The sequence below is a fragment of the Pleurodeles waltl genome, chromosome 6 (assembly GCF_031143425.1).
Source record: "Pleurodeles waltl isolate 20211129_DDA chromosome 6, aPleWal1.hap1.20221129, whole genome shotgun sequence".
Taxonomy (NCBI): Eukaryota; Metazoa; Chordata; class Amphibia; order Caudata; family Salamandridae; genus Pleurodeles; species Pleurodeles waltl.
In genome coordinates, this window is record NC_090445.1 from 202,666,012 (window position 1) to 202,681,270 (window position 15,259).

Here is a 15,259-nt window from a genome sequence, read left to right on the forward strand (position 1 = left end):
ACTACGATGATGCCGCATGTGACGCCTGTGTCAACTTTCAGTCAAAGAATACCCTCCAGTACCGACTGGAAAGGAGTTGGGCGCACCAGAAAGTACAACAGCAATCCCCCGATGACATGTCCAACTTCTTTGAAGAACAGGCCCTTCTTTGTTTCAGCGAAAGTGAGGACGCCGGCCCTTCAGGCATTCTGACCGACCAACCATGGCACAGTCCACAAGCAACCTTCTTCAGTAGCTCAGACCAGGGCAAAGAAGAGGAGGTTCTTGCGGCTTCTACAATTATTGGCCCTTGAACAAAGACTTTTACCAGGGTTGTGAGTATAGTCCGTGCACACATGCTAAGCCTGCAAAGACGCCTCAGACAGAGGTAGAGCATCACCCCGAGGGGCTCTGGTGTTGAGACCTGTGCTAAAGTCATCACATCCTATAGGGCCTCCACCACCTCCAGTAGACACCAAACAAAGGTCTCGGAGCCAACAAATCTCCCATCGAAGGGCATGGTTCTTCATGGCCATCAAGCCCCAAGATCCTATATAGGCTTCGACTTCACTCGAAGCACAGGCTCTTCCGCACCAAAGACACTTTTGACACTGATGCCACCATTGATGTTTAAAACCCCATCGACAACTCCCTGCAATGACTCAAAGCAGCTGATCCGCCAAAGAAGGCAGGAGGAGGTGGAGACATTGTAGAATAGACTTATTCATCCCATGACTGGGAAGATTTCATCAAAGCCACCTGCACCAAAAACTGTTGAAACTGTACCTCAAAACATGAGGTTCCCAGGTCAAAGAAACCTAGAGACAGACACACCAGCCACCCACCCCCTATGTTCCACTTCCAGCCTTACCATTGCCTGAGCAGGCAGTTCGGTTTTTGCTCATGCTGACGGGAATGTTAAAATCAGATCATGACACTACTAAAGAACCAGTGAAGGCTAGTGTAGTAAAAAAAGGGTTGAGAAAAGTATAAACCCTTTCTCAATGACTCTGCCTACATCAGGGGTGATGTCGCACTCGACTTCTTGGTTCTCCATACTGTGCACAAGCCAAGAGAACACAAGACAAGAGCGATGCTCCTCATGCTCAACAAGGAGAAAAAAAAAACTCAACGCTGCCAGCAAAGAGTTGGAGGTAGGGGCCGTCAACTAATGGAGGATAGCCAACTCTGGGGCTCCTCTCCCACTATGACAAGGAACAATCGGAGCTGACAAAGGAGCTAGTCAGGTAACCCCCAAAGGAATTTGGGACGAGAGGGCGGTATAGTGTCTTACAGGGTAAGACTATATTCAATGACACCACCCTCTGTTCTTTTAACACTGCAGACACCGTTTCCCCAGGGGCGAAAACTAGTGTCCTAATCAGAAGCAATGCCAAGCTTCATATTTCATGCTTCAAAGCCAAGATCCATATCCTAAACCTGCTTTTTGATGGGGGCCACCGGTTGATGAGTCGATGGGTGTCCTTCAGAGCCCAGTTGGTAGGGCTCCTTTCAGAGGCAGCAGTCTAGAGATAGCTTGGAGACTGCCTTACCACATCCCACTCCCTCTTGTCAGGGATAGCCTGTTCCTTAGCGGACAGGAAGAGGGTACACAAAGGGTGTCTACAGGGCAAAAATAACAAAGCCAGAAGTAGAGGCGACTCTGGCAAGGGAGCTCCCACTGCCAAGCACCCCACTTGCTTTGCCTCTGACCTCCAACCACCCTTCACCTCACCCCTCGATCACACATCACCTGTCAGGTGGGAGGCTGCAGATTTCCTCTGAAATCAAACCACGCCAGTGAGCACTATCAGTGGTCGCTACAGTTACTACCTAGAAATTCTCACAACCACTTCCAACATCCATCTCGCTCCCACACCCTCAGCAAAGAACATCTCAACCTTCTGGAGGAAGAGACATAGCTGATGGCATCAAAGGAGTCATAGGACCAGTGCCCCCTCACCACTGGGGCAAGAGAGATTACTCTCTACTTTCTCATCCTCAACAAGAACGGCTCTGTCAGGCCAATACAAACACGTGGAGCATGTCCACATGACAATCCTGCAAGATGTCATCCCCCTACTTCAACAAGGCAGTTGCATGACGGCGCTAGACCTGAAGGGCGCCAAGCCCATTGTCGGGACGGCTCTGGAGAGCGTGCTTTCCTGCCCCATGTTGTTCTACTGGCAAGTCACTTGTAGGTATTGTAGGTTTTCTTGATCTCTAGCTCAGTGAACATGACAACCATGCATGTTCACTGAGGGCTTCCTGTTTACGTGGATTGAGACCCTAGAGATTGGCTCTGAGATCGAGGGGGCATATATGGTGCACCCCTCTTTTACAGAGTGGCTACTGCCCTCTCATCCCTGGCTGTGATAGACTAACAGTGGTGAAAGCATTATATACTCACGGGTACCAGTACTCCTATACCCTGTAGGATGGGCTGCTTACCATCTTCCCTTCTGGTAAAGTCTGTGCAGTCTCCCTTACCTGGCTTTTTTGCCCATGTGGTATGTGAGATGCGTGTATTGTGAACCAGTGGGTTCACTGGGTGAGCTCATTTGTTTACTTTGAGCCAAGCAGGTGTCTGTTCTGGTGGACATTCCACCTCCCCTCTACCCCTCCCTATTCCTATTAGAAGCTTGGTGGGTTGGGGAAGGCACTAGCTCTTATTTGTATTCAGCTAGGACTCTCTGCCAGGATGACACCCTCCCTTTCTGCTGGGTGAGGGTCAAAACCTCCTGGTCTTGAGTTAATAAAAAATCCTCTCTGGGGGATAGGATGGAAAAGTCAAAAGAGACTGGGAGAGTGTTCCGCACACAAACTGATCATACAGTGAACTATCAGGAACTATGCCTCAGGATTAGAGGAACAGCCAGAATGCAAAAGTAGCAGACCCTCTGATTAGATAAGCCTGTCACTCAGGTAAGGAAAGTCTGTCTTCATTGGTCAGTTTATTGTTCAAGGCTGTTCTCTTTTTAAACAAGGCACCTGCAAGGGGTCATCGAGGAAGTCGAGATCCCAGAGTGGATTCCAGAGGTTGTATTGCCATGCTTCGTCCAGATCCAGGATTGATTTTGAACTTGAGAAGGTGCCTCTGCGACAGATTACCGGCGAAAGTAACTTGTCATTCTAAATGAAGGAGATGGGCTGCAGCTTGTCAAGTGGCACTGGAACAGATATTGAACTCTCTGAAGCTTGTGAAGACCATTCTGCCCTTGGGAACACAAGGAGACATCAGGCAGCTCCTCAAGATAAGGAAACTTGCTGAACATCAACATTGAGGGATACAGGGAAAGCTCTGGGTTGTCACTGAAGATAAGACTGCTTAAACTTGATCCCTCCCTGTGCTACGGGAGCCTGTGGGTGCTTCCAGTTTCCATCTGTAGCTGGGGGAAGACTGCCCTTTTAAAGAACTTACCATTTGGACCCTTGTCCCCGATCTAGGACTCTCAAAGTTTCCAGCTTTGTCCTTGCTTGTCCTGCGCAAGTAGCACTATTCCATTGGGTGCCCTGCTATTAAAAAAACTAGACTGGGACCAGTGGGCTTTGTGGTACAGGCCCCCCACTTCTTTTGTGTCATGTAAGGGAATAGGGGTAAACTGGCGCCCTCGCAAGCCACTGCCCTCCTACAGCTAGCCCAGTGGCTACTGGACTGGTTGGACGTTAGTAACTGTGCCAAGACACAATGCACCCATATGCAGACCCCGGACACCACCAGAGCAGTGTCCTTGCCAAGGAAAGGTGGGCACTTCTGTTACTTTGGGTAGTAGGACAGTGGGTGGACCACTGTGTAGCTTAGTTTTATGTACAGTATATATTTCTTGTGTGTATTAAAGTACTTTTCATATATAAAGTAAAGCATTGACTGGATATTGACCTTGTTGATATTACAGTGTGAACTGTATTCTGAAAATCTAACCCACCACACCTCCTCGAGTAAGCATTGAACTGCTCTGTCTTGCTACCCTGAGAAAGTCAAGTGCTGGAAAGGAGTACTTGGTTATCTAGTTTGGGTTCCAGTAGTAATGTGGGCTCAGGACACCAGTGGTGAACAACTCCAGTTGATGCAACTGGGGCCCAGTAACCTCTGACTGCCCTGATGCCCCCCATAATCCAGTTGTCACGCCCATCTATCTTGCCAAACTGCATTACCTCTTCTTTGTTGTAAGTGGCCATCATTCATAATTAAAAATAATTCCTTTTGGGGTCACCACCGCCCCAGGGGCTTTCACATCGTTCCTGGCAGTAGTGGCCACCAACTTAAGGAGGAGGGAGTCCACGTTTTCCCCTACCATAATGACAGGCTGGTCAAGAGTGCAGGCAAGCACCAATGCCACACACCCAGGCTATCTCCCTTCTCTGCAACCAAGGATTCATGGTAAAGGCAACCAAATCCCACCTGCAACCCCTAAATTAAGCCCTTCTTACGAACTGTATTCAGTGTGGTCACAGGCAAATCCTAACTGAGTCTGCAGAGGGTGTTAGCATTCAATCAGATTTAACCTATTTTTCAGCCCAATAGTTAATTCACAATCAGAACTCTCATTCGTCTGCTAGACATGCTAACTTCAGCCCTGTCATAGAACCCCACACCTGGCTCCACATATGTCTGCTGCAAGAATGCCTTACAGCTCAATGGTCACATGCGGATGGTCAGTGGGAAGATCTAGTGTTGGTAAAGGCCAGCATCCATTGCTTTCTCCAGTAGTGAAACAACAACACTCTAATACAGGGCAGACCTTTCCTAGACCCCTTTCTGCACCTCGCCATCACAAACGATGCCTCCCTCACCGGCTGGGGTGCGCACCTTAACCGTAAGACCATACTTGGGGTCTGGCTCCTTATCTTTGGGGGCAGTACATCAACTATCTCGAGCTACTTGGTAGATGCCTCACTCTCAAAGCTTTCCTTCTTACTCATTAGAGGCGAAGAAGTCCTCATCAAAACAGACAACCTGACCACCATGTACCATCTCCAAAAACAGGCAGCATTCAATCATCCTGTAGTCCTCACTAGCTCAGCAGACCTGGCATTAGGCACACTGCTGCCCCATACATGATTCTGGTGAAGTACATGCTGGAGGTAGACAAAGCAGATCTGCTCAGCAGGACATATTGACAACTCCATGAGTGGGAACTACTCCTGTAAGTCCTACTGCAGTACTTTCAGCACTGGGGAACTCCGCAAATGGATCTGTTTGCCACCCCTGAAAATGTACTGGACTAAGGATGGACTGGGCAGGGATCTGTTCCTACACTTTTCCACCTTCCCACTCCTTCCGTAGGCTGTGCGGAAAATGCAGCAGATAAACCCTGTTTCTCTTAGCTCCCATGTGGACCAGACAACCTGCTATTCAACCTACTCAAGATGCCAATCAGCCTCCATTGTAAGCTCCTCAAGAGGCCAGACCTTCTTACATAAAACCGAGGTCAAAACGGACACCTATACAGCTCATTCTTGCAAACTGGCTTCTGAGGACCTAGAGTGTGGCCACCCACCCCTTCCGCAGAATTACCTGGACATCTTACGTAAGTCCTGCAGGCCTAACACATGAGCCTGCTGTGAAGTGAAATGGAAGGGACTTGTCCACTATTGCATCTCTAAACACTTGAACCCCCTTAAATCTACTTTCCAGCACATTAGCTGTTATCTTCTCCACTGCAAAAAATCAATCCTTACATACACTTCTATACATCTGTATTTAGCAGCCAATGACACTTGCATGCAAAACAGGAAACACTCCTCCCTCTTTTGCTTTCCTGTAGTTAAGGTCTTCATAGAGGACCGCAAGAAGATCATTCCCTGCCAGAGTGCTCCCTTGCCTCTATGTGAAATCTCAATGTGGTCCTTACCAGATTCCTAGAACCGGTCTTTAAGCATCTGCACTCTTTCTCTCTGGAATTCCTCCCCTGGAAAGTAGCTTTCCTCGTAGCATAACATCTCTCAGATGCAAAAGTAGGTTGAAGGCCATCACTCTACAAAAACCCTTTCATTAAAGTTACCAGGGTAATTCTCAGACCGAACCCTAAAGTACCTCCTTAAAGTGGTTTCTCCTTTCCACCTCAACCAAACCATAGAGCTCATGGTCTTCTTCCCACAACCAGTAGAGAGTGCCCGCTACACTCTAGATATTAAACGGGCTCTCTGCTATTAGATCAACAGAATGAAGCCCTTCTGCTAAGCCAACCAGTTGTTCGTAGCCTTTGCCAAACTTCACAAAGGGCCAGGCTATTTCCAAAGCAGCTATTGCCAGATGGATAGTCAAGTGCACCCACACTTGCTACTGTAAAAGAGCCCTCTCTGTTACCCCCAGGGTGCACACTCTATGCATGAAAGCAGCAACCATGGCCTTCGTAGGCAATATAACACTAGCTGACATATGTAATGCAGCTACTTAGTGAACAACACACACTTTCACCATCCACTACCGTACGGCTATCTTAGTCTGCCAATAGGTGATAGTTTGCTAGAAAGTCATTAGGAGTTTTGTTTCCACATCTGCATGATCCACATTCTAGCCACCATTGTACTACGCTCTATGCGGAACATGTGTATCTACAGCAACACATGCTACAGATGAAAAATTAAACTTGTGACAAACATCTGTTTCTAGCGTATGTGACTGTAGATTCATATGCACCTACCCTTCCCCCACGTAATTGTGTAGCTGTACTCGAAGACCTCTTCCCTATTCATTAATTTCCTTTCACAATACATATGTGCACTATACGGTGTTCACGTGCCACTCCATATCCCTCTCACCTTCTGTGACAGTGATACAGATCTAACATGGAATTTGTGCCTATGCACACTGCCAACTAGGGTTGGAGTCACGGTCCATCCATGACTCCAAAGAAAAACAACCTGCAAATATCCAAGCCCAACACTAGATAGCCGGAGTATGCGTAGCCTGTGAATCTACAGCACTACACACTACGAACAGACGCTTACAAAGTAACATTTTCCATAGGTATTTAAGGAAAAGTAAGGGTTCACAGAGATCTTCGCTATAAAAAGAGTGAAGAAAAGTAATGCATACTCGAGGAAGAGCAAAGATTGCAGGGATCTTTACTCAGTGTCTCACATATTTGTCTATAATGAAGAATAGTATTCAGGTCCTGCCCCCAGGATTTTTTCCGCAGGTGTCTCCCTAGAAAAGGAGAAGTAGAGATGTCTCCAAGAAAGAAGGGTTGTGTATGTTCATTTCGATTAGAAGTCAGTCATTTCCTTATGGAGAAGTATTAGATTTCTCAATCCTGTAGTAAACAGACAAAATAGAGCTGTTTTCCACGATTGCATCATGGCTAAAGTAATGTACCTGTGTCTCCTCAGGTGAACACTATTGGCGAGTTCCTGGAGGATGAAACAGCCCTGATTGCTGCCTTTGATTGGCCCATTGAGATTGCAAATGGCAAGTGGTTGCTGTACTTGACGGAAGTCCTTGTGGAGGGGTCAGTGAAGGAGCCTTGTGTGCCTCCTGGGGATGTTATAAACCCCCTCAATTTGACAGTAAGTTTTACTCACTACCGATCAACGTCGAATTGCATTGTGGGATCTCTTATTATGCAGAAACAGGCTATTGCGCGGAGTGATAGGGGCATTTCTTCACATAATAGTGCTTCTCAAATGTCTGTAGGCCTCAGCCCCTGCACTACCACCCATTCAGAAGCCGCAGCTTATTAGCAAAATTCACACTTTTCGACATTCCAGTCAAACTCAGGCCTCATGTAATTAAAAGGACCTCAATGCAGCCTGATAGGCTTTGCTCAGCACCTGTCTCAACCTGATTTTAACACTCTTTGGACCAGATGTATCAAAATATTTTGAATTTGCAAACTGTGCGACTCGCAAAATTCCACTGTTTACGAATGTAAAATAGCCTTTCACGATATATGAAAGGCAACACAGTTCCATTTTAGGGAATCACAATTTTTAGTGATTCCCTAAAATTGCAACTCCGAATAGGAAATCACAGTTTTTGATTTCCTAAATAGGAAATCACAAATAGGGAATTCCTTTTTATGATTTCCTATGCACATGTATCAAGCATTTCCTAAATGCGAACTAGGCATTTACGAAATGCAATTACCACCAACTCCAAGTTGGTGCTAACCATGTGCAATTTTAAAATATACATTAAAAGTGCCATGTAGCGCACCCATGCCCCAAGGGCATGTGTGCGCTTTACACATTTATATGGGGGGGAAGGGGTTACCATCAAAGAGGGCCTTAGGTCCTCTGCAACCTTGGTTTTGCACCTTTGGGCCTTCAGGATTATAGGAACAAAGAGAGTCCCGTTCAATTATAGTGATTCCCTAATAGTAATTGCAAATTTTAAGAAATCGCTATTTTGTTGCATTCCAGGTTGCATTACCTAAACAGTGATTTCTTAAAATTTGCTATTTAGGTAATGCAAAATGGAACTTTGATACATATGGGCCTTTGTTTCTCAGTTCACCACTTAAACATTTGCAGCATCAAAACTCTCTGGCGCTCAAAAGATCTTTTGGACTTTTACAAGCCTCTGTTAGGAACATCTTGAATCTACTAAGTCACTTAGGAAACATTTCCGGGGTTAGGTGATGATGAATTAGCGTTAGAAAGGACATGCCTTGGGTGAGGTGATCGAGTGGCTCTATATCAACAGCACACCATATTTCCAGGCCGGGTTTTATTGAACAATCCAACATAACAATTAAGTTGTACTATTTCTTCACAATTGGAATAGAAAGTCTCGAATATAATGAATTGTAAAAAGAAAGCCCTGGAATTGACCAGTTATGCTACAGTGCACGTACATACACACGTGCACACACACACACAATTTAATTCAATAGCTGCTGAGGTACTATGTTAGCAGAGCAAGAAGAATAGGTGGTAGACTGGAGAGCATAAACTGAATACATTCTCTTGTCTCCAGCATAGAAGATGAACTACAATTTTGAGATAATAAAAGATGTATGGTTCGTCTTCAGTATTGACTCAGTAATTTCTTCTATTCTGAGCTACGATCACTGCTCACGGTTTGGCACAGTAATGACGACTTCATGCCATGTAGAGAATGTATGTGTACGTAGTGCTGGATAATGGAATTTTCATATTTCCTTTGCAGCTTGTGAGTCGGAATGCATCCCGCAGAAAGCGAGAGGTTGAAGAGGAGACGCTGCCTCCAGATGTGCTGGTGTTACCCAGTACTAAGGCAGCGAGAGCAGAGCTTGTACTGGTTAGTGGCACAAATGAGGAACCATCATTCCTTTCTCTGCTTCCATGCTATAAACTAACTGGAGTTTGTCTCTGCTCCACAGAGCTGTAGTAAGGGGAACGCCAACTGTGTCCGGTTTGAGTGTCCGCTGCGCATGAGGAATTCTTCCAACATCATTGTCCGTGCCCGGGTGTGGAATAGCACTTTTCTGGAGGTAAAATGCTGTCTGATATTGCAATTTTTGAACTAATGGAAGACCCACCAAATCCAGCCTTGGATTTCGAATACACAGTGAATGGGGATTGGGAACCAGCTACACCAAAGGACGAGTTCATCAACGCACAAGTAACCAAATATCCATTATATAAGCAAGGCATCCCAATTAATTACAACGGGCCATACAGTGACAATACCATCACAGGGCCATATCACAACTACGTAGATAAGTCAAGGAGCCCATGAACACAACACAATTGAATGACGCATATGTGGATCACACAAAGCACAACAAAACCTGCTAGTGTTAAATACAATTTCCAGAATGATAACACAAATGAATAGTAATAAGAGCACAGAACAGCACAACAAGGACACAATCACTAATCCAGGAAAAATAGACAAACAGATGCACTGCACAACTGTTTACAAATCAATACAGAACACACTAGCATTACAAACCTTAAAAACATCATACTGTTACTAGGTAGCACAAAAGCCACTTTGTCAGAAGTCAGACCTGCTCAACAGCAAAAATATTTTGCTGCCGGAAGGATACAGGCATCAATAATGTTAAAATTGGCAGTTTAGGATGCTCTAGATGCATAAACCTTATGAATGAACTTCAGCAGAAAAAGCCTGAATAGGAATCTACCCCTTCAAAGGGACAACCTAGGACTACAGAGCAGGGTCACTCACTACTTCCAGTATGAGTTTGGCATCATACCACTGCTGCTACAAATCCCTATTCAAGATTGAGAAATAGAACTGCACAGCACCCACTGTGACTGAGTGAAGGAGGATAGAGTATGTGAAGCTTACCAGACCGGTTCATATTCAGGGTCTGACATGTATTCCTTCTGTCCATGCTTTCCGACTCCTGTGTTGTGTTGCATAGATCTGCATATTTGCACGCTGTACAGTCCAGTTGTAGAAGGGACTTATTGTGTATTGTGCAGTGCAAGGGCAATTCCAAGCAATGTTATCATGTGTTCTTCAGCAGAGATGTAGCATCTTTAGGATACCTTTCTCTGACACTTTTGTTACTATGAAGGTGGTTAGAAAGTTTTTATCCGCTTCTTAAGTCCCTAATACAAGGACCAAACGACAAAAGCCCAATGAAGCATACAACATTTCGTAACCAAACAAAACCCAACAGCTAATGCAGGTAGCATAACTCTAAAGCTTCTAGTGCATCAGTATAAATCCAACATCACTCCAAGCTAATCATCTTCCCCTTCAAATTCAACACATTCATTCAGTTAATAAAGACAGCACAGATCTTGATAGCATTTACTAATGCGGGAATACAAACTCTTAAAATTGTTGCCAACCTCCGACAAGCTCATCAAATCCATGCAGTGAAAGCAGAGAAGGTACAATCATGCAGTTCATAGCAAAAACTTCTAAATCTAACACATTGGCGTAACTAATCATTTGGTAACACATCATGAGAGTTCTGAAACCCTGAACAAACCCAACAGTTACTGTAATAAATACACAGCCCTTCATCAAAAGGTCACAGACCTAAGAGAGATCTCCAAATAACACTGCAACAGTTTTACAGAATAGTACAAATAACAGCACCTAAAGTAACAAAAGAGAATTATATGAATTTTGTATTTCTTGCTTCTTCCATCACAGGAGTATCGTAACATGGATCGGGTCAAGGTATATGGAGAAGCAATGCTGTATCTACGGTCAAACATTACCAGTGTACACATGAAGAATCACACAGTGAGGGTGAGTCAGGCCCAGTCCTTCACAGATATTTCTGTAACCTTTTCAGCCGTGCCACCTACCAAAACACTTTGATTGCCTGTAGCTCTGAGCTTTCAGTTGTGTGCGTAGTAGACCTGATACCGTAAGTAGCTTCTGCTATGCACAGCTGGACCAGAAGCCTAAGCAAGGCAATGAGCTTCCAGCACTGAAGGCATCTTTGCCACAACATATGCAGAGTCAGTTTAACAGAAACAGGGTTGAGGTTTCACAATACTCCTTCAATTCTTGATTAGGAGCAATTAACTGCAGTTTCTGCTCTGGAAAGATGGGTAGTAGGTTTTCTTACAAGTGCTCATGTGTGGGTAGAGATACTCTACCTTCTTATCACTCATGTCCCCCTGTTTCTTGACGTATGCCTTTAAATTCTCATGCACAGTTGTTACTACAGTCAGTAGTCAACTTCCCATCATGAGTACTGAGTCCTTTGAATAAATTACTTTCTCTATCAAGACAGATTACGCAGAGACTGTAATCACATCCCTTCCTTAGGTACTGCTACTTTAGTTTTTAAATGATGTAGATAACCTAAACATCACCACACCATCCTACAAGTCACCATACTGCCTGTAGATGAGCATATTGTTCCTAATATCACCTCCTGTAGATTAGCATATCATTTTACATACCACATACCTCCCAAATACGACACCATCCTCCACTGGCCATAAGGCAGATGTAAGAAAGTTCAATTTTGCATTTCCAAAAGAGCGAATCCTAAGAAATCGCCATAAATTTCTATTTCTTAACAAACGGTTCTTACAGAGTCGCAATCGCTATTAAGAAATCAGTATTTAGGAAATGCAAAACCATTCCTACCTATGGGCCATATATTTTTCCTTATAGAAACTGTAAACTTAAAAATGCAAAAGCTTCCCTACCAGTTGGCCTAAGGCTACCCTTTATTCTAAGAGAAGAAAAAGTGGTGCTCTTAAAAAGCCCTCCTATGCCCTCTGGGTGAGTGCGTGTTTGAAGGCACTGCAAAAAGTGCGTTTTGGGTGCCTTTTCCCATTGTACGCATGCGAAATGGGCATTTAGGTAATGCTATGTGCATGTGGCTAGGAAATCGCAAATAGGGAATCCCTATTTGAGATTTCCTATTGAGTTGAAATCTGAGTTTGTGACGCCACAGAACCCTCTGTACATTTGAAAAGGAGGTTTTGCATTTTTTAATGGCCAAAAAGTGCGATTCGGAAATGCAAAAACCTTTCGTACACACAGGCCTAAATCTTTTAGAGACACCCACACTCTTCTGAAGGTCATCACTAAGGATCATGCCCCCCCCCATCGCATTTATGAGCAGAGCTGATTTTAACTTGGAAACCTCAAGCCACAGTCCACAAAGTCTTCAACAACCTCTCATTGAACTCAATGTCATCATCTACCTAAACATCTGAGGTGTACGCGTATGTTGAGGATTATTTGGTTATGTCTCACACCTTGTAACAGGCTCACCTGTGATGATAATTAATGTGTAGTCTTCAATGAAGACTTACTCAAGTGACTTCTTGTTTCTGTTTAACAATTAGGGTCTGATCCAAGTACCATGCATTTAATCCCTGCGGTCACTTGGACCGTACGACATCTGTTTTATGTGATTTATTCTCATACCATGCTGTGGGATGGCATTTGCTTTTCATGGCAGTGCAACCATCCTTGACCAGTAACTCTCTATCCTGCTGCCCTCTGCTGATTGTGTGTTGTTGTGTTTTGTAGTTCTTTGTGAATATTGACTCAGAACTGGAGGAGGAAAAGCCTGTGGCACAAGATCTGTGGGTGTTCATCGTGTCAGCTTTGGCAGGGGTCCTGCTGTTGTTAATCATCGTTGTCCTGTTATGGAAGGTAAGGTGTTTGTGATTGGGGATCTGCAGCTTCCAAGTGGAAATCAATTTGCTAAAACTTCAGATTTTACATATGACGTCTTCTATGACTTAAGCTAGAAACAGAGGCACTGTATATATTTATTTTATTTTAATAATTATGTACTACAGACAAGACCCATATTGGTATAGGGGTGCTTTACATATAACTGGTGAATATGAACAAGGGATACTTTGAGATGGGGAAGGCGTAGGTAACCAACACAGTAACGTATTTACAAGTTCATTATGGTATCAGACCGCGCTCATCTCACGCAGGAGTTAATGAACCTGATAAACAAACAAACTGGCAGTAAATAATGTCCAGAAACTGTCATGTAGAGTTAATGACTCTGCTGTTGCTCATGAACATTCACGTAAATCTATTATTAGATCAATCATTTTTTAAACAGATGTTTTTTGAGCTGTGTCCTGAAAGCAAGGATAGAGATGTAATCTTTCTAAGGCAAGCAGGTAAACAATGATTGTTTCCTTATTAAAAGGGATTTAAATTTGATGCCGTCCAGCAGCAGAGAGGTTGAGTGTTTGGCTACTTTAGGGATGAACACCTTGATGTGCTGAAAGCAAGACATAAGCTTAGAATACCTTTCTACAAAGATGGAATGCTGCAAGCCATTTTCATGACTCAACAGTCCTAGTTTGCTCCTCCCATGGCAATACAATCTAGTGTGGCATTCACAAGGTAACATAATCTAGTTAGACTCTTGCATGTCCGCACAATGTATTGAGGCTTTCGTGTGACTTCTTAAAGCACTGAGGCCCTTGCATCACCGCACAATATGCTGCAGCATTTGTATGACCACGCATTACATTGAGGCCTTCAACTAGCCACTTCTTAATGACCTGTCACTTGATTATACGCTGCAGTGAGGCGGTCACATAATTACAGATTGCAGTGTAGATTTTGAACGACTGCTCATTGCAGTGATGATTTAAATTCACTGAACAACACTGATCTCTGTGGATGACTACATGACAGACGAATACGAGTTGACCAGGGTCCCAGGCACTTCCACAGGGACATGTGTTAGCCCATCTGAAATTATACTTTATGGGAACACATGGCCCAATCTTACCAGATGTGTTTCTGCATCTCAGTTGACTCTGCATCTCCTTCATTCTCGACAGGGGAGGTGTATGGAATGCTCCCACACAGCCACCCATCACCTACGTTCTGCATTATGTAGATCTATTGATTCTAGTTCTGGATGGTTATTTCCTATTACAGAGACTGGAGCTTATACTGTAGTTTCACAGTGCAGGGATGCCCCTGCAATAGTATTTTAACATTCTTACAGGAATGAGTGTGTATCTAGATAATATCTCACTTCACAGTACTGCCTTTGCCAGTCAACAACCTGCCATTATCCACAGGTAATGGAGTAAAGTGAAGTGATAAAAGACTAGCTCAAGGCGTGTGTGACTGTAGATAATCATGCTTTGCATACTCTAGCCATCTAGTGTTGGATCGGGATGTGTGAAGGTTGTTTTTCTTTGAAGAAGTGTTTCGAGTCACAAAGTAGAGTGACTCCTCCTTCTCTGTTATACTGTGCATGGGAAAAGACTCCATTGTTAGCTTGTTTTTTCTGGGCCATCGGGTTTGGACGTGTGTGCTTGCACTCTGGGTGGAGACTGTTGTTATATCGGTCTTTAGTTTCTAATACACTCTAACCCTCACTGATATTGTTTTCAATCATATTTCTCCTATCTGTGTATCGAGGTATAACCGCTCATTGAGTCAACGCACTTCTGTTGCGGCCCCTACAGGCCCCCACCCTTTGGGGCCTTCGCACTCAGTCTCCAGCAAAATCTCCATAGAATGCCTTCATGGTAATGGAACGGATGTCCTTCTGTTTCTGCCTTTCTTTCCCTGTCACGCCAAATATCCATGGACAAACTCCCATCATATCTGTAATCTGTGTTTGTCACTGGACCACAGGTAGGCAGATTGCGAGGCCTGCCGCTCCTTCCGCTCGAAGAAAAGTCTCTAAATACCATTGGGCACACCAGCTTGATATGCAGCGGAGGACCACTGAGGAAACCACCAACCTCTTCGGACAACAAGACGTTGGTGAAGAAAACCATCCTCAAGCTTCAGTAGCAGAAGAAGAGACATTCTCTTTCGAGGTCAATTCTGAATCTGACCCAGAATTCGAATTCGAAATCACGGGCGTCACCTTAGAGACTGGAGCAGTGAGTA

At 44.4% G+C, this 15,259-nt stretch overlaps 1 protein-coding gene across 1 annotated transcript in view; it reads left to right on the forward strand.

Annotated features, from left to right (window-relative positions):
• Positions 1–15,259, forward strand: part of ITGA3 (integrin subunit alpha 3) — a 243,795-nt gene that overhangs the window by 208,374 nt on the left and 20,162 nt on the right. Inside the window, exons 20-24 of the mRNA XM_069237816.1 lie at positions 7,315–7,491; positions 9,095–9,205; positions 9,288–9,398; positions 11,045–11,143; positions 12,896–13,021. Coding sequence (XP_069093917.1) covers positions 7,315–7,491; positions 9,095–9,205; positions 9,288–9,398; positions 11,045–11,143; positions 12,896–13,021 — 624 coding nt within the window. The remainder of the gene's footprint in view (positions 1–7,314; positions 7,492–9,094; positions 9,206–9,287; positions 9,399–11,044; positions 11,144–12,895; positions 13,022–15,259) is intronic.